Raw genomic sequence first — 19,230 nt, 5'->3', positions numbered from 1 at the left:
CCAATCAATGTTCCACTACATAATATGTACAAATCAATTGTAGGAAACATGATTGTAGTCAGTCTTCAGATACTATCGATATCACTGTTACCAAATTCCTGTGAACATTTTGAGAGATGACCAATACTTTGCAGCTATTTTTTTTCTTGGCCAAAGTTTTTAAGATTTTGAAAATTGAAAAGTTAAACCCCCCAGATTTCATTAATAGAGAAAGGGCAATCGATTGATTAAAATTGATTGGCAACCTTGGCCCAGTGGTAAGAATTCGTGAAGTGAAGATCTGGTTCCAAGTTGACACCTTGTACAACAGAAGTTTCTGGATGAACTTGCTCCTCAAAATTTTATTGTGATGCCGACACTCACGCCGAATGCAGGAGGTTTGGCATGAGCTCATCTTCACCTCGTTGACTTTTATATCCATATATTTTTTTACATTTCCAATGTCTTTGTCCAAGATAAAATTACAAATAGGAAATGTACAAATAGAGACAGAAATGGGGCCTGTAGCATGTGGATTTGCAGAATCAAGAGAATGTAAATATAAGAATAACCGTTAGATTTTTTATTTCATGATGATGATCAATCGATTAACTTGTGAGGTAATTTTATGCATATCACACAAGCCAATTGATTGATCACATGAAATAAAAAAAATAGACAGTTATTCCTTAAGTATGAACATCTAAAGGTATTTTATAGTTTTGTAGTATAACATTTGAGATAATGAAATAAGTATAATTAAAGGAATACAGAATGAAATCAGTATAATTAAAGGAACAAACAAATTGTTCTACATTTAAGTATTTAATTTTTTACATAATTCAAAAGATAAGGTATAATCCCCTGGAATAACATATTTTGTGGTAACTGTTCGATGATTTTACTAGCGTCATTGTTTTCTGTATCACAAGCCAGTGGGGCCCGATCTCGAGGGGACACATTCTGAGATAAATTGACTGGTCCATCTTTTGTCACTAATATATTTTCTTCTAGTCTCACAGCTATTCCACGAAACTGGGACAGCTTATCTGGTACATACTCTGGTCGTAAATATAATCCTGCAATATTATAAAAAGAACCATTACCTTTCATGATTACTTTAATGTATAAATCTGATTGGTAAATTTTCATATTGGTTACTAAACATTTTTTCAAGAATTTCATATTCCTCTTTATTGAGTGGAACCTTTTTTTGAAATTTCAACTCTCTTATTTATTTGAACTTTGATTTTTAGGTAGATAGGATCTAAAATTAGCAACTTAGAATCACTAATACAATGTAGTAAAATGAGAGTCCTAAACCAACCTGGTTTCAGAGTTAAGATATTCTTGATAAGGTTTTTCTTCAACCTGCCTGGTTCTATGGTCAGGATAGTCCCTAGCTGTAACTTAGATATGAGTGGTGTATCAACCTACCTGGTTCTATGGTCAGGATAGTTCCTGGCTGTAACTTCATGTCCTTAGATATGAGTGGTGTATCAACCTACCTGGTTCTATAGTCAGGATAGTTCCTGGCTGTAACTTAGAGATATGAGTGGTGTATCAACCTATTTGATTCTATTGTCAGGATAGTCCCTGGCTGTAACTTAGATATGAGCGGTGTATCAACCTACCTGGTTCAATAGTCAGGATGTTCCTGGCTGTAACTGATGTCTTTAGATATGAGTGGTGTATCAACCAACCTGCTTCTATAGTCAGGATAGTTCCTGGCTGTAACTTAGATATGAGTGGTGTATCAACCTACCTGGTTCTATTGTCAGGATAGTTCCTGGCTGTAACTTCATGTCTTTAGATATGAGTGGTGTATCAACCTACCTGGTTCTATGGTCAGGATAGTTCCTGGTTGTAACTTAGATATGAGTGGTGTATCAACCTACCTGGTTCTATGGTCAGGATAGTTCCTGGCTGTAACTTAGACATGAGTGGTGTATCAACCTATCTGGTTCTGTAGTCAGGATAGTTCCTGGCTGTAACTTAGATATGAGTGGTGTATCAACCTACCTGCTTCAGTGCTTCTATGGTCAGGATAGTTCCTGGCTGTAACTTAGATATGAGTGGTGTATCAACCTACCTAGTTCTATTGTCAGGATAGTTCCTGGCTGTGGTTTCATGTCCTTAGATATGAGTGGTGTATCAACCTACCTGGTTCTATGGTCAGGATAGTTCCTGGCTGTAACTTAGATATGAGTGGTGTATCAACCTACCTGGTTCTATTGTCAGGATAGTTCCTGGCTGTGGTTTCATGTCCTTAGATATGAGTGGTGTATCAACCTACCTGGTTCTATTGTCAGGATAGTTCCTGGCTGTAACTTAGACATGAGTGGTGTATCAACCTACCTGATTCAATAGTCAGGATAGTTTCTGGCTGTGGTTTCATGTCCTTAGATATGAGTGGTGTATCAACCTACCAGGTTCTATGTTCATTGTTCAGGATAGTTCCTGGTTGTAACTTAGATATGAGTGGTGTATCAACCTACCTGGTTCTATGGTCAGGATAGTTCCTGGCTGTAGTTTCATGTCTTTAGATATGAGTGGTGTATCATGTAAATCCATTCCTAAATAGTGGCCGACCTGGTGCGGACAGAATTTATTTGCTCCCTAAATCAATATAAGAAACAAACACATTATTATTTATTACAAAACTTGATATTTACCAGCTTTCTTGTTTACTTCAAAAGTTCTGACCCAGTTTAATATTGTTTCGAAAAAATGACATAAAAAATAATGTACTGATATTTTCTTAGATTTTGAGCCTGATACAGATTTTCATTTATTGATTCAACACAACAAGCAGAAACTTGATACAAAATTTGAAAGATAATTTTATTAAATTAATGTTAGAATACCTCAAGAAGTGGTTTTCCCTTCACTGCTAAGTCCATCGGTCCCAGTACTTGGACATATTCACCGACAATCTTCATCATTTTCCTGTAGATGTCGTTAATGCTATACTCTGGTGTGCACATCTTAATACAGGTATCCTGAATCAGCTGTACAACACCTATGATGGTTTCTTGTTCAAAAGTTAGGTCTGCAGAGAGGAAACAGAATGTTACAGTCACTCTCTTGGAAAGCTACCCACTACAGTAACTGAGGCCAAGGAAGGTCTTTGTTGCTAATGTAAAGACAAAGAAGTTCTTGTAATGAATCTGATTTTCTCCGTAGACTGATCTGTCAATGTGTATTTGAAATGTTGTGGACTCTAGTGATGCATGCATTTACCTGAGATGTTTAGAACTCTAGTGATGTCTTCATTTACCTGAGATGTTTAGAACTCTAGTGATGCATGCATTTACCTGAGATGTTTAGAACTCTAGTGATGCATGCATTTACCTGAGATGTTTATAACTCTAGTGATGTCTTCATTTACCTGAGATGTTTAGAACTTTAGTGATGCTTTCATTTACCTGAGATGTTTAGAACTCTAGTGATGTCTTCATTTACCTGAGATGTTTAGAACTCTAGTGATGTCAGTGGTGTACCCTTTGAATTCACAGCCAGCGTCTATCAGCAGTAGCTCCTCAGGTTTAACTTTATTGTTGTTCTGGACATAGTGAATTGTGTTTCCTCTGTTACCCCCTTAACAAGAATACAAACTGAATATAAATATCTATCAATAATCAAATATATATCTAAGTGGGAGCCTTCAAATTTTATATGTCACTGTATAATTTTGATACACTGCACTTACTTTGGATATTATATATTTGAATACACAAAATCACTGTACTATGATTTTAACTTATAGTGGATTTATTTATCTGTATACCTGCCACCACAGGGATGTAAGCTAGGCGGCCTCCATTTAACTGACAGGTGTACTCCATCACTGCCTGAATTTCATATTCAAACAGATTTTGTTTCTTCTAAAATAAAAACAAGAGGCCCATGGGCCACATCGCTCACCTGAGAAGCTTTGACAATTCTGTACTTTACTAGATTTACCCCTTGTAATACATATTGTGACCCCACCCTACCCCACTGATCATAATTTAGACAATTTGAAATCTACACTACCCCAGGATGCTTCCATATAAGTTTCAACTTTTCTGGCCCAGTTGTTATTAAGAAGATTTTCAAAGATTTTTCCTATATATTTCTACGTAAAACTTTGATTCCCCATTGTGGCCCCGCCCAATCCCCGGGGGTTATGATTTGAACAATGTTAAATCTACACTACCCCAGGATGTTCCACATAAGTTTCAGCTTTTCTGGCCCAGTGGTTCTTGAGAAGAAGATTTTCAAAGATGTTTCCTATATATTTCTATGTAAAACTTTGATTCCCCATTTACCTGGCCCCGCCCAATTTAGAACTCGGGGTGATGTCAACAATTTGAATCTACACTACCCCAGGATGCTTCCACATAAGTTTCAGCTTTTCTGGCCCAGTGGTTCTTGAAAGAAGATTTTCAAAGATGTTTCCTATATATTTCTATGTAAAACTTTGATTCCCCATTGAGGCCCCTCCCAATCCTCGGGGGTCATGATTTGAACAATTTAGAATCTACACTACCCCAGAATGCTTCCACATAAGTTTCAGCTTTTCTGGCTTAGTGGTTCTTGAGAAGAAGATTTTTAAAGATTTTTCCTATTTATTTTTATGTAAAATTTTGATTCCCCATTGTGGCCCCGCCCAATCCCCGGATATTATATATTTGAACAATTTAAAATCACACTACCCCAGGATGCTTAACATAAGTTTCATTTTCTGTATACCCAGTGGTTCTTGGGAAGAAGATTTTTTAATGACCCCACCCTATTTTTGTCTTTTCTTGATTATCTCCCCTTGCGAGGGGATATGTCCCTGAATTTTAACAATTTAAATTCAGATTTTGTTTCACCCAAGGATGCTTTGTACCAAGTTTGGTCAGAAATTGGCCCAGTGGTTCTTTAAATGAAAATGTGAAAAGTTTAACTTTTTAAACGGACACGACAATTATCAATGTGATCAGAAAAGCTCACTTGAGCCTTCGGCTCAGGTGAGCTAAAAAGAAATGAAATTCAGAACCCATTATATTTAAATGAAATGAGCAATGATGACTTCTAAACTACACAATTAATACCATATAAGTAGAATTTTTGGCGAGGATTTAATTTTGGCATTATTAGCGAGAGTGCTGACATCGCTAAAATTGAATATCGCTAAAAATTAATTGCATATAATTTGTAATAGCTTCTTCAGTTAGCATTTTAAAATCACTAAAATTACTTCTCGCTAAAAATTAAATACCAGATTTTAGGTAGGAATGGCCAAATGTGCGTCTCGCTAAAATTTCCACTTATACGGTAGTTCTTATATTCTACTCCACATTACAAGGTTAAATCTACATGAACAGCATGTGTTACATTTATCATGTTTATACCAAAATAAAGGAAAACAACAAAACGATCAATAATACAAAACAAACAAAACAGATACATCACAATTCAACTTACCCGACTGGCTGATTTCCATTCATCAATCATGTGATGTACAGATTTAAATGCTTCTTCTGTAATTTCCATGCTCTTTTTCATGAGTGCGATTTCCGCCGCTGATTTGACAACTCGGAGTGACTGGACATAGTAGTCGTAATTTTCTAGCTTTTTATACTTCCCCTGTCGCATGAAATCCGCCATGACAGATCTATGGATGTCGGGGTTGGCAGTTTTTTGATAATTGTACCACAGAGTAAATTTACTGTTATCTTTCACATACTGGGATAAGAAGCTGGCAATGTCTTTAGTGAACCTAGCTTCGTTAACTCCTGTTGACTCTACGATAGAGTCAAAACCTTCAAACTTTCCATCCCAGATCTCATCAAACTGGAAACGCTGAGGAACAAACAGGATAGACTTAAAGTTCTCCGCCCCTTTTCCCTGCTCAGTGAACATAAATAACACACAGTTGGCCTCCTGGTACCCACAGAGATAGTTGAATTCTGTATTCTGTCTGAAAGGATACATGATCCTGTCACTGTAGAACGCGCGCGGAGCAGCAGGCACACAGACGAGGTGACTACGGCTACTCTTCATGTGTTCAGTGTCCACACACAGCTGTATCAGGTTACGACGCCTCCTTCTGTATTCCTCCACTGTGATGCCTAGTGACTTCTCGGGAACTTCCTGAAGTTTTGCCGACAAGAAACCGCTCATTGATCGTCTTTGTTGAGTTAGAAAATTGGAAATCAAATGACATCTCCCTGCACAAAAAGAAAAATAAAACTGCTCTAGCTGTCACAAAATAATGAAAGGATACAGGTAAACAATCCATCAGAAAACTTACGAGTTATTACAAAAAAGTTTAATGTGAACAGGATAAATATCAACATAGCTAATGTGTGTTCATTTTAAATAGACTAAGAGAGGGAATTTCATTTACATATAAACTGTATTAAAACTAGAGAACAAGGCCCAGCTGTCTTAAGAGTTTAGCAAGTGACTCAAAGGTTCTTTTGTTTAAGTCCTGCTGTAGGCAACTGATGTTGTGTTTTGTCCTTAGACAAGGCATTTAATCTGCTTTGTCTCAGTCCTTCCAGCTGCACTGGGTACCTGCTTACCCTGGGGGTAAACCTGTGAAGGACTGGGCCCCATCTAAGGGACTCAATCAATAATGGCTCTCATCTGCATAGCTCCACGGTAACTGGGTACAGACCTTATAAAACTCATGGCTTGGACAAAGATTTCAATTTTTATTTAACTTAATGAATTAAATCTACCTTTTTTGTTTGTTGTATTAAGCCTTTAAAAGTCTTACTTAGTGAGCCCATTCTGTATATAAATATTGCAGCAACTTCTTGTCAGTGGGAACCAACTTCAATCATTCCTCTACACTATATTACTTCCATGACAGTGGTGTTCTGCAAGATTAAATAAACAAATATAAACTACGGTTATTTACTGTAGTTCACACTCATACCTGATGAGCTTAATTAATAAATTATGAAAGATACACAAAAATATTACAATGTACAGTAAACATGGTAAAACACAGATGGGTCTTAATTCATATACAATTCAGTTTTATTAGTAACTATAGAGATATCTAATAATAGATTTGACAATTTATTTTAGTTAACTACATAAAATCTGGGGGGCATTTCCAGAATAATTATGAATAAATATATTTTGAATGTTATATTATACAATTATTGCTGTTTTTGAGGTCAATACAATGATTTAGCCATCTGAGGAGTATAATATTCACCGAGCCCTAAGGGCGAGGTGAATATTGTACTTCGAAGATAGCTAAATCATTGTATTGACCGAAAAAAACAGCAATAATTGTTTTATTATATGATTCACTAATAAAATGATACAGCTCACTACTTGTTTGCATTTAATTAAGTCCTAGCCAAATACAAGAGAGAAGCAAGCAGAATTAAAATGTGAATAAACCTTACCAGTCCTATCAATTTGAAATGCATGTCTTTTATCAATTTTAGTTGCCATGAAAAAATATATAAAATCAGTCCTTTATATAGGATAAATTTTGAAAGGAAGGAGTATAACTGGGAAAACTGAATGCCAAAAAATTGTTGTTCAGTAAAAGTGTTGGGGGGCTGCATCCCCTGTTACCACCCTCACCCTTAAATATATATTTGCTTATGTTTTGCTGACATAAAAAAAAATCATAGTCATATAAATAGCTTTCCAAAACAATTTGCATCAATTTGGAATTTCCAAATCTATTTTTAGATCAATGTGGAGGTAATAAATCCTTGTATTGACCTGGAACGTCACGTGCAGGTCAATACAACATAGTATTTTTCTAACATAGTTGGATCTCAGCCAATCAGAGAGTTGGAAATTATTCAATCATATAATAAATTTGATTAATCAGGGGAATTTCTGTAACTAAAATATCAGATTCCTGATCACCTGCATTCATATTTATACCTGTAATGGGAGAGGAGAAAATGCAGCGGACCAGACCGGGATTCAAACCCGGCCCCCTGAAACTCCGGTCAGGTGCTCTACCAACTGAGCTATCTGGCCACCGGCGATCGAACTCGGCTGACCGCCACATTCCTCCCTCCTTAAAGGTCTTTGGCCCTCCAAAGACCCCAACCCAGGCTCATCCCTGGCAGGTCTTTCACCTGTGAATTCCATGGCATGGCATGGCACCAAATGTAACGGGAGGGGAGAAAATGCAGCGGACCAGACCGGAATTCGAACCCAGGCCCCCTGAAACTCCGGTCAGGTGCTCTACCAACTGAGCTATCTGGCCACTGGCGATCGAACTTGGCTGACCGCCACATTCCTCCCTCCTTAAAGGTCTTTGGCCCTCCAAAAACCCCAACCCAGGCTCATCCCTGGCAGGTCTCACACCTGTCAATTCCAGGGCATGACACGGCACCAAATGTAATGGGAGAGGAGAAAATGTAGCGGACCAGACTGGGATTCGAACCCGGGCCCCCTGAAACTCCGGTCAGGTGCTCTACCAACTGAGCTATCTGGCCACCGGTGATGGAACCCGGCTGACCGCCACATACCTATCCAAACTTATTCAATATATGAGAATATACTCTTTGAGTAAATATCCTCTTTTAAAACTTGGACAGGCTACTGACAGATAAGCTGATGTTACCAAGATTTTATCAAGCTCATTCAAAAGTTAATTAGCATTTATTAAATTATAAAAAATTCTCCGTTAAAATTGTTTGTAAATACAATCTTTCATCATTGCATTTGTAAAATGCTTATTGCTAGGCTATTGTTTTTAAAACTGGTCTTGCCTACTCTAGTCCTTTGGAATTTTTCTACTTTCATTTTGCCATAGATTTGTGTTGTAAACGTTTAAAAACTGGCTAATTGTATTCGGCGCGTCGGCGCACTTGCACAAAAAATTTTGTTCATAAAATTTATCGCTTATACAGCATCGGGCTCAATATCCTCTACTAATCAAAGTACTGAAAGTACTGATAGGTGTTGATTTTAATGGTTTCAATAAAATTTAATGTTTCACACTTTCTTCACAACTTTTTCAAGTTATGTTCATTTATGCTCCATAAAGAAGTTTGTTAGAATTAAATAAAAAAGAAAATGACACAATTATACAGAGTCAAAAAGGTAAGTTTTGTTTTGATCTCACCATAACCTTAGAATGATATGCCAAAAAGGTTCATTTTTTTTTCAATAAATTAATAAGGTATTTTTCTGACTAAAAGTTTGTTTAACAGGGCTATTAATAGCAAAGTCATATCTGTAACTAAAGTTTCTCCCCATCCGCAGACCTTTAATAAAGACAAGTTAATTCTTAGTAGTACATGTATTATTATTTTAAAACGTAACAAGGAATATTTTTTATTAAAACACTGATACCAATGTATGGCAGCTTATAGCCGTGAAAATCAAGTCTTTAAAAAGGAGTTTAAACTCTAGGGTCACAACGTAATATATACTGGTAAACTGTAATTTTTACATTGGCGTTGGAAGCAAATTGAAAGGGTGGGGGTGAAAAAAAAAAAAAGAAAAAGAAAAAATGTATCTATATAGTCCAAACACAAAAATCCTATTTCGTAGGGGGGGGGATCGAACTTCTTTCATTATCAATTTTTGTTCTTTCAAACACTACCACTTACATTGTACCCTTCATCGACTGCACTGCAACGTGTCTGTTGAAAGTACATGGGGGCTAAACCTACGCCCAATGTTTAATACGATGTCTATCTGTGTAAGCCCCCCCCCCAGTTCCCAGGCCGATGTGCTATATAAATTTTTACTATCTGTGTAAGCCTCCCCCCCCCCCCCCGGTATTTAGGTCTCCGTATCATGATACGTATCAAGCAACAAAAAATCGCGATATACCAGTACACCAATAAAATCGCACATCCCTATAATATATATATACAAGAGAGAGAGAGAGAGAGAAATTTTGGATTACTCTTGCACAAATTGTGGTAAGGCATGCATGAATCAAAGGGGATTCGGATCCCTGGAAAATTCAAATTTATTTACACTGACATAATACAGTTACTTAAGCTATGCCCCAGACCTCTTCCCCTTGCGATTTGAGCCACCACCTCCTAGGTAAATTTTTCTGGATCCACCTAACAAAGAAATACAATCGGAGTCGGGCTGTCAATTTGAATATAAGTCTTAAATTGTAAAGAAAATCGCTGTCATTTGAGTGTTTTAATGCAGGGAGAAAATACTTTTGTGATATTGGGATGAGATGGACGCGCTAGCGCGCCGACGCGCCGAATACAATTAGCCTAAAATCTTATTATCAATGAATAAATAGGGGTCATACCATGGTTATAAAACTACCACATAAAATGCACTATTTGACTGAGTGAACCTGCAACTCTGTTAAATCTGTATTTTTATAGCCTAACGTTAGATCTCTAAAGTTACACATCCGAATTTCCTCCAAATCAATTTAATAATAACAGTATCGTGCAAAATAGTTCAGTCGGTCTTTGATGGACACTGAAATTCAAACTCAGGTTTACTTTTTAATTCACAATTCAGCTTTATAGGATATTTTAATTACTTACCATGCTACTTTCACATCACATGTCAAGGTTTTTGAAAACGGTTGCTAGTGAATTCTACACTAGGGGGATCTTTTATTTCAAACCAAAAAAATTAACACATTTCATGTAAAAAATATTTCAGATAACCAGCTTTAATCATACAAATTTGTTTCAAACTTTCAAAATATGCATATTTATATATGAGGGATTCAATAATGAATTTCCACCGCAGCGAAAGAGAGTGAATCCTTTAGGAAGCGAAAATTAAGGCACCGTTTTATTGAGAAAGTATGGTGAAACGTTAGGACGAAAAGCAATATTTTTTTATTGAAAAAAAATAACAAAGCTTTTTTAATCTTAGTACTTCAATCATGGAAACTAATGGAATCGTGCATTACGTTATGAATTTGTTAAAAATCCACAAAAATTATAACAAATTATATGTGCCATCTAAACATATTAATAGGCATATTTTTCTGTCTCTTTTGGTTTCCATTAAAAAAATCTGGAAATTTCTGCAACGCTGAACGCGTGCCTAACTTTGTTTTTTGTATTGGTGTTTTTAAGGTAAGTCTTTATCTGTAGCTTTAGAAATATATGCATTATTTTTTGTCTTCTATTCAATTGGCATATATCGTATTTTGGAGCGGTAGGCACGTGGAAGATAAGTTTTACTTTCATTTTCCACCAGGTCTATGTACTTGTCTTGTTTTGTGAAAGTAAACGGTACTGCTTTTTTAATTGCGTAAAAAAGCTTGACATTCAATTTTTTAAAATACCCTTTAGTTATCATACTCATGTTTTATGGTTCCATTTAAGGTTATAATTTAAATAATTGATAATATATTATACATGTTGTGTTAGTTTTGATCATCAGGCGCGTAGCCAGCATGGAAATGAAGTGTACGCAGAAAACGGTCGGGGGTCAGGGCTTCGCCCTGAGGCCCCCAGTGGGTCCAGAGCGAAGCCCTGGTGGGGGCCCAGGGGGCGAAGCCCCCGGAAGCTCCTGGATTTTACGAAATTTGTCAGTCATTTTCCCGTAAAAGAAAACACGATAATATCACTTTTCTCGAGCAAACACTTAGCTAAGTAATAATGCTTCTATGGATACTTCAGGAAGAGAACGATAATTTTATCAAATTAATTTACGGATATATTGGCATTGGAAAAAAAGTTTTCAAGTGTAACAAGATAAAACAGAGTAGTAAATTTAATATTGCTATCATTGGAGTTTAAATTATATTTCAAAATATAAACTTGGGCGGGGGTGTCTTTTGATTACCTTTATATTTGATAGCTGAAACAATTTGAGAATGTTTGAATAACATAATTCTATAAATTGGTAACATCATTAAAAGAAGCTATATTATTATTAATTTATTTACTTTGTTCACCATAATTTAAACTTTACCATTTTTCGTTTAACGACATTTATTCATTACCTCAACGGAAATTGAAAATCTTGTATAGTCGCCCTAGACCCTTGTAACTTTTTCTTTTGATCAATGTCTCTTCATCAAATATTTTCCCGGATAATCAGGATTACGCGGATTAACAGTTGAGCATTTTGGTTCAACAATATTTTCTTCCCCAAGAATGTTTAAAGATGTTTTTGCAATTGATTTTATAAAAGACATTGAATTTGACTGTACAGACATGCTGAACAAAATTTGAATCGAAACAATAAGACGCAAAATAATTTGAAACACAGATAGTGCCTCTTTTTCCCCTCTCCTTCTTTTTTTCATTTCTCTTTCTTTCTTCTTTTTTTTTTGGAAAATGATGTGTACGCACTTGCGTACTTGCGTATAGGCAGCTACGCGCCTGATCATGCTTATTCAAGACCCCCTTTTAACCTTAATTTGCATGAGGAAATCTTCAGAGCACAGTCCATAATTAATATCCTAAATTAAGGAATAACTCTTTTCAATGGTTATTTGCAACTGTTGATGCTGATTAAATGTTTGCTGAGTGAAGCCAGTAAAACAGATATTCGTGACTGTGAAATCAGGGTAAAGTTAACGGTTGCAAAAAATAAAAGAGAAGATGATAATTACCATTCTGATGCAATTTATGCTCATTGTTTGATGTTTTTGTTGATTTTGTTGTGCTGTATCATATGAAATGTGTCATTAAGAGTTGTGTTTTCCCTTTCTCATTTTTAATTAAGCTGGTTTAACTGCTTCAAACGTCAGTCGATTAGCCTATCAAAATGCAAAATACAGAAGAATTGTACATATATTTTTTAATGTTATTTTGTAAACATTTTCTCACTTACCGGGGATTGGCAGTATGTCACTTTTCTGCATCATATATATAATTGATGAGAACCTTTCTAAAGTCTTTAAAATTCTATTCATCTTTGTTTTTTTGTCAATTTTGATCTTTTTCCATGTATCCCCTTTCAGATTGAGCTGTAGCCATGAGTGCTGAACGAATGTTACAGCAGATTGGACTTCTTCAGGAGTTTGTAAAACTCTGTAAGGGGGACCCAGACATCTTACACCAAAAGGAACTCAAGTTCTTCAAAGATTGGCTGGAAGGGTGTGTTGAAATTAGACAATAAGCTCGCAGATTCACATTCCTAACCTTTAATAAGATTTTCCAGTCATTTTATTCACATTTTATTCCAGTATGGGTGCCACTGTCCCTCCCCCGACAGAACCCGAAGAAACTCCCAAGGTACAATGATCATGTCTGTTGTAATACAAATATGCAATACATGCTCTTAATGTTGCTCATTAATGTGGCATTTGTAATCCATTTTCTAATGATTTTAGCAACCTAAGGAAGAAGAGAAACAAGAAACAAAGCCAGAGCCAGCACCAGCGCCTGAACCAGAACCAGAGAGTGAAGAGAGTGATCTAGGTAAGGGACGTAACTCCTATCAGAACCAGAGAGTGAATAAGAGTGATTTAGGTAAGGGACATAACTCCTGTCAGAAGCAGAGAATGAAGAGAGTGATCTAGGTAAGGGACATAACTCCTGTCAGAAGCAGAGAATGAAGAGAGTGACTTAGGTAAGGGACATAACTCCTATCAGAACTAGAGAGTGACTTAGGTAAGGGATGTAAACCAGAGAGGAATAAGAGTGATTTAATGAGGGACATAACTCCTGTCAGAACTAGAGAGTAAGGTAAGGGACATTACTCCTATCAGAACCAGAGAGATATGAGTGTGATTTAGTAAGGGACATAACTCATATCAGAACCAAGGAATAATGAGAGTGATTTAGTAAGGGACATATCTCCTGTCAGAACCAGAGAGTTGGGAGAGTGATTTAGGTAAGGGACATAACTCCTGTCAGAACCAGAGAGTAGTGAGAGTGATTTAGTAAGGGACATAACTCATATCAGAACCAGAGAGTAATGAGAGTGATTTAGTAAGGGACATATCTCCTGTCAGAACCAGAGAGTGAAGAGAGTGATTTAGGTAAGGGACATAACTCCTGTCAGAACCAGAGAGTAGTGAGAGTGATTTAGTAAGGGACATAACTCATATCAGAACCAGAGAGTAATGAGAGTGATTTAGTAAGGGACATAACTCCTGTCAGAACCAGAGAGTGAAGAGAGTGAAGTGAGTAGTGAGAGTGATTTAGTAAGGGACATAACTCCTATCAGAACCAGAGAGTAATGAGAGTGATTTAGGTAAGGGACATAACTCCTGTCAGAACCAGAGAGTGAAGAGAGTGATTTAGGTAAGGGACATAACTCCTGTCAGAACCAGAGAGTGAAGAGAGTGATTTAGGTAAGGCACATAACTCCTGTCAGAAGCAGAGAATGATGAGAGTGATCTAGGTAAGGGACGTAACTCCTATCAGAACCAGAGAGTCAAGAGAGTGACTTAGGTAAGGGACATAACTCCTGTCAGAACCAGAGAGTAGTGAGAGTGATTTAGTAAGGGACATAACTCATATCAGAACCAGAGAGTGAAGAGAGTGATTTAGTAAGGGACATAACTCCTGTCAGAACCAGAGAGTGAAGAGAGTGATTTAGGTAAGGGACATAACTCCTGTCAGAACCAGAGAGTGAAGAGAGTGACTTAGGTAAGGGACATAACTCCTATCAGAACTAGAGAGTGACTTAGGTAAGGGATGTAACTCCTATCAGAACCAGAGATTTAGGTAAGGGACTGAGGTTCTATCAGAAACAGAGATTATGGTAAGGGACATAAATCCTACCAGAAACCAGGAAAGGGATTTAGGTAAAAACTAAAAATCACAACAGACTTGGTCAACAAATTGTAAAGGGAGTGGTTTTCATTATGGATTAAGATTCTATCAAAACCAGAGATTGTTGTATCAAATTTGGAGAGTGAGGATAGTTTTTTATGTGAAAGACATAAATTTGAACATAAGCAGAAACTGAGAAAAAAAGGTTTGAGACAGGAGATCAGGGTTTTTTTCACAGCCAGAAATTAGTGAAAGGATTAATATCAGATATATCAGTAGCCAAAGAACAAGAATAGGGAGTAACCTAAGAGTAGGAGAAACAAGGAATTAGATTTATCCAACAAAGCCAGAGAGAGGGAGTGGTGGGAGATTAAATACATGTAAGGGATAAAAATCAGAAAAGAATTTGAGAATAAGGAGAGGAGGAGTAATTTGGAATTTCTGTGTTTTTGATTACAGAGCTGGATAATACAGGAGTGATAGAAGACAAGGATACAGAGTTACCGGAGGACGGAGACGACTCTAAAGAAGTTACCGAGGAGGAGATGGACTCAGCCAATGAAATGCGAGGACAGGCAATGGCCGCTTTCAGTGAAGGTTTTTATCTAATTCTTGTATATTTTCACCAAGATAATTTTCTCTGTTACCATATTTTTGTAGATGGACATTGCGTCAATGCTGCTATAGAAATAATAAACTGAAATCTACTTTACTTTTTTTTAATTTAGGGAATTTTGATGAAGCATTAAAGTTGTTCACAGAGGCAATCAAAATTAATCCCCAGTCTGCTCTGCTGTATGCTAAAAGAGCAAGGTAAAACAATATTGATGGATACTTTATGTTGGAATGTTAGTACATGTAAAGCCTACTTCAGTTTGTAAAGGTATATTGATTTATGTATTTATTACTATTTTTCAGTATTTTTGTAAAACAGAAGAAACCAAACAAAGCGATACATGATTGTACGAAAGCTATTCAGTTGAACCCGGACTCTGCTCAACCATACAAATGGAGGGGGCGAGCCTATCAGTAAGTTATTAGAACAGCTTCAGTTTAAAAAGTCTTTAATATCAGTAACAAAAGTAAATTTTCCATTGTTATTATGTCCATCACTTTACCCTTCAAAACAATTAAAATCCATATGTTAAGTGGATAGATGTAGAGTTTCATATTCGTAGAGAGATATAAGGTATCACTGTCTAGTTAGTATAGTATGCCAGGGCACTAGCGTTGATGTCCCTGGCATACTATACTAACTAGACAGTGATTCCTTATATTTCCATTTCATTTTGCAATAAAATTGTAGATTTAGATTTTAAAAATGTAGACTCCCATGGCTATTTCAATAGTCCTCGCCCACTGACGTCAAACACAGGGGCAGCCGCACAAGATTCACATGCATATTTTGTCTCCTTTGCGTCAGACACAGAGACAGATGCGCACGAGATTTGCATGCATATTAGGCCTCCTTAGCTTATGACCCATCGACCTGCCTAATTTACTTTCTGGTAGAATGATCAAGAAATCAACTCCGCTAACTTTCAAATAGTTAACACAGAGAAAAAAAAATTAGAAATGGAAATATATGATGATCATTGCTCAGAGTGTTGATCTAAAATAAAATCTTGATCATGTTTACTGACAGGCTACTGGGGAAATGGGAGGAAGCCTATCATGACCTCACCATGGCAACCAAGCTGGACTTTGATGATTTAGCCAATGAGTGGCTGCACGAGGTCACACCAAACGTAAGTACTGCAGAAATGGTAAAGATATTGTGGATATGTTGTTTTGATTTCCACTTTATATGTATAGAATTTCTATTTTATGCTTGTGATTCCATTCAAGATTTCTCAAAAGAAACAATGTTAATGCATGTTCGTATAGGCAAAGAAAATCATGGAGCACAACAGGAAATACGAGAGGAAAAGAGAGGAAAAAGAAATCAAAGCTAGAAAGGAAAGGATGAGGAAAGCAAAAGAAGAGTATGAAAGAGCCAAGGCTGTAAGTTGTTCAACAGCAAAACGCAAAAATTGCTTTAAATATAAGGGAATTTTATGTCATTTAAATTGACAGGATAATGCAAAAAAAGAAGTTTTAGGTATATAGAAGCCAAAGCAATGTTATAGTTGTTAAGGTGGTATGCCACATTTAACAAACATGTTTTTTCTGGACTTGTTATGATTGAAGGTAATAAGTGATTTGTAATCGACATGTGTGTCTCATTATGACTTGCTGATTGAGGTCGAATTTTGTAACCCATATTTATGAAAGTTATATGTTCCTTAGACTTTGATAAACTTGTTTTCAGAAGACTTTACCTGCATATTTGTTTTGTCTAACTCTATAACTGTATGATATTAATTCCTGTTCTAATATCTGATAGAGTGCCAGTACTGGTGGAGCAGGAGGATTTGGGGGATTCCCAGGTGGTTTTCCAGGCGGTATGCCAGGTGGTACGGGTGGTATGCCAGGTGGATTTCCTGGTGGTATGCCAGGAGGAATGGGCGGTATGCCAGGAGGAATGGGCGGTATGCCAGGTGGTATGGGTGGTATGCCAGGTGGTATGGGCGGTATGCCAGGTGGTATGGGAGGTAATTGTGTTACACATTTGTAAAAAGATCAGTTCATTGCAAGAGCAAAGATTTCAGAAATGCAAGGAAATGTTTTAATTCAAAGTAGATTCCATGTCTGTGGAAATAAAGACCTCCTTTAAAACTTGTCAGAAAGATCAATGGCCAATTCAAAATTCAGTTTATTTATCGAGAGGCATGCCTCGTAACTATAACACCAAAAAACAACTCTTTTATTAGCTCTCATGAGAGTAAGGCTCAAATGAATGAAATTGTTTTGTTCTCTGTTGTTTGTTTTTTAAATATTTTATATTTCACATACTTTTCCAGAACTTCTGGGTCAATTTTAATCAATCTAGGCAAAAACATCATTTTGGAAACATAGAAACAACAATTTCAGCATTTTGAAGCATGTGTCAATATGTGTTTAAAATGTCTTCACTAAAGTTGCGAAGTTTATATATTTTCTTGATTTTTATCTACAGGAATGCCAGACTTATCCAATATTATGAATGACCCAGAAATTGTTCAGGCTTTCTCTGTAAGTGGATATAATTTTTATTACTGTAAATGTAATATATTTAGCATGTACGATATTGGGCGGAAATTGATTTTTGAACAAGTTAGCGTAGATTTCATTAAGCGCATTACTTAATGTCCTTTTCTTTGTTTATGTGTGTAAGACATTTAGTGTTGTAGTTGAAATAGTGGAAGATGGTTTCTGCTAAAGGTGCTTAAAAGAATACAAAACCAAATGTAATACAGTACATTTACAGTATTTTTACATGTAATTGCGATGCAGCCTAAAACTTACAGATGTATATTTAAAATATTTGCTCTAATGAGCATTGCTAAATCTCTCTGCTGTAACAAAGCTCTGTTGTTTGCATTGTTAAATTCTCCCTTTGCTGTAAAAAGCTCCGTTGTTTGCGTGGTTAAATTCTCCCTTTGCTGTAATGAAGCCCTGTTGTTTGCAATGTTAAATTCTCCCTTTGCTGTAACGAAGCTCCATTTTTTCTGTAGGACCCTGAGGTAGCAGCCGCTTTCCAGGATATCAGTCAGAATCCACAGAACATGATGAAGTACCAGAACAACCCCAAAGTCCAGTCTCTCATCAACAAAATGGCCGCCAAGTTTGGAGGGAAACCACCGGGTGGACCAACGGTAAGATTGGTCATTCCTAAACAGATATTTTTTATTACCTACAGCTTTAAGTGAAGGAGTGTCTGTACATCCATTATTATACTTCGAGGTAGTGATCTCTAATACACAACTCCTCTTACACCAGTAAATGCAATTTGATGAATCACCAAATTTCTCTACATTATGTTTCTATCGGACAATAATTGGGATTTAATTCTGTACCCATCTTTTATCTGCAAATCTTTCTATATCACCAACTAAAATTAACAAGACTTCACTAGAATCTTTATTACATAGTGCCATTGTGTCCTTAATTTTAAATCATACAGATAGATGTTCTCAGGCATTCCCATGGGAATGCTCTAAAATGGGGGGGGGGGGTCATTTTTTGAACCCGAACAGTACCTTTAGTTATGATACATGTATTTTCTGCTTTTATTGCAGATGTAAAGTCAAGCAACTGTTGTGTAGAAAGTATGAAAGAAGAATGAAAAACAGATGTTGTGGACTGTAAAGTTAAATTTGTATTCAATATATTTATAACCATGCATGTTTTGCATTACTTACACTTACAGATCCTAGCAAGCTAATTTCATTTTGAATTTTTTAATACCTTTTTATCCAAGCTTGTATAAATTCTGTGTATGTGTGCTGTATACAAAAGTTCACTAAATTGATCAATCTAGTAAACCGTTAATTATTTGGTTTTCCTTTTTTTTAACTTTTTATTTCTGACACACAGTTTACTGTTAATGGTATAACACTAGAATGTGCATCTTTTGTTTGAAGTAACATTTAGAGAATTCCACACACAATATACAAACTCCACAAAACGTAAATATACACTAGATTTTTTTTACCTTTAGTTATGATACATTTATTTT

At 36.3% G+C, this 19,230-nt stretch overlaps 2 protein-coding genes across 8 annotated transcripts in view; one reads left to right on the top strand and one right to left on the bottom strand.

Moving 5' to 3' along the window:
• Positions 1 to 767: 767 nt before the first annotated feature.
• Positions 768 to 10,541, bottom strand: LOC134258903 (xaa-Pro aminopeptidase 3-like). Its single transcript, XM_062741504.1, has 8 exons — positions 10,482 to 10,541; positions 6,737 to 6,839; positions 5,437 to 6,182; positions 3,770 to 3,866; positions 3,445 to 3,579; positions 2,847 to 3,031; positions 2,478 to 2,598; positions 768 to 1,058 (listed from the first exon to the last, which is right to left on the bottom strand). The coding sequence occupies exons 2-8, from the start codon at positions 6,747 to 6,749 to the stop codon at positions 805 to 807; spliced, it is 1,551 nt and encodes a 516-aa protein (XP_062597488.1). The 5' UTR covers positions 6,750 to 6,839; positions 10,482 to 10,541; the 3' UTR covers positions 768 to 804.
• Positions 10,542 to 10,893: 352 nt separating this feature from the next.
• The window catches only part of LOC134258902 (hsc70-interacting protein-like), a 66,657-nt gene continuing 58,320 nt past the window's right edge, over positions 10,894 to 19,230 (top strand). The window contains exons 1-14 of one of the 7 annotated variants that reach the window (XM_062741499.1): positions 10,894 to 11,027; positions 12,869 to 13,004; positions 13,094 to 13,142; positions 13,241 to 13,328; positions 15,090 to 15,227; positions 15,359 to 15,443; positions 15,549 to 15,659; positions 16,276 to 16,378; positions 16,518 to 16,634; positions 17,017 to 17,119; positions 17,171 to 17,224; positions 17,689 to 17,744; positions 18,227 to 18,367; positions 18,791 to 19,032. In XM_062741499.1, the coding sequence (XP_062597483.1) occupies positions 12,883 to 13,004; positions 13,094 to 13,142; positions 13,241 to 13,328; positions 15,090 to 15,227; positions 15,359 to 15,443; positions 15,549 to 15,659; positions 16,276 to 16,378; positions 16,518 to 16,634; positions 17,017 to 17,119; positions 17,171 to 17,224; positions 17,689 to 17,744; positions 18,227 to 18,367; positions 18,791 to 18,796 (1,173 nt within the window). In that variant the 5' untranslated portion in view covers positions 10,894 to 11,027; positions 12,869 to 12,882 and the 3' untranslated portion in view covers positions 18,797 to 19,032. Of the gene's footprint in view, positions 11,028 to 12,868; positions 13,005 to 13,093; positions 13,143 to 13,240; positions 13,329 to 15,089; positions 15,228 to 15,358; positions 15,444 to 15,548; positions 15,660 to 16,275; positions 16,379 to 16,517; positions 16,635 to 17,016; positions 17,225 to 17,688; positions 17,745 to 18,226; positions 18,368 to 18,790; positions 19,033 to 19,230 lie in introns of those variants that run through there. The other 6 variants (XM_062741500.1, XR_009990236.1, XM_062741503.1 and 3 more) reach the window with 6 other exon arrangements.

Source organism: Saccostrea cucullata, unplaced genomic scaffold, assembly GCF_032062105.1.
Source record: "Saccostrea cucullata isolate Sc308-1 unplaced genomic scaffold, CSIRO_AGI_Scuc_v1 ctg2680, whole genome shotgun sequence".
In the NCBI taxonomy this organism is placed as follows: Eukaryota; Metazoa; Mollusca; class Bivalvia; order Ostreida; family Ostreidae; genus Saccostrea; species Saccostrea cuccullata.
This window is presented reverse-complemented; position numbering and strand designations above follow the sequence as displayed.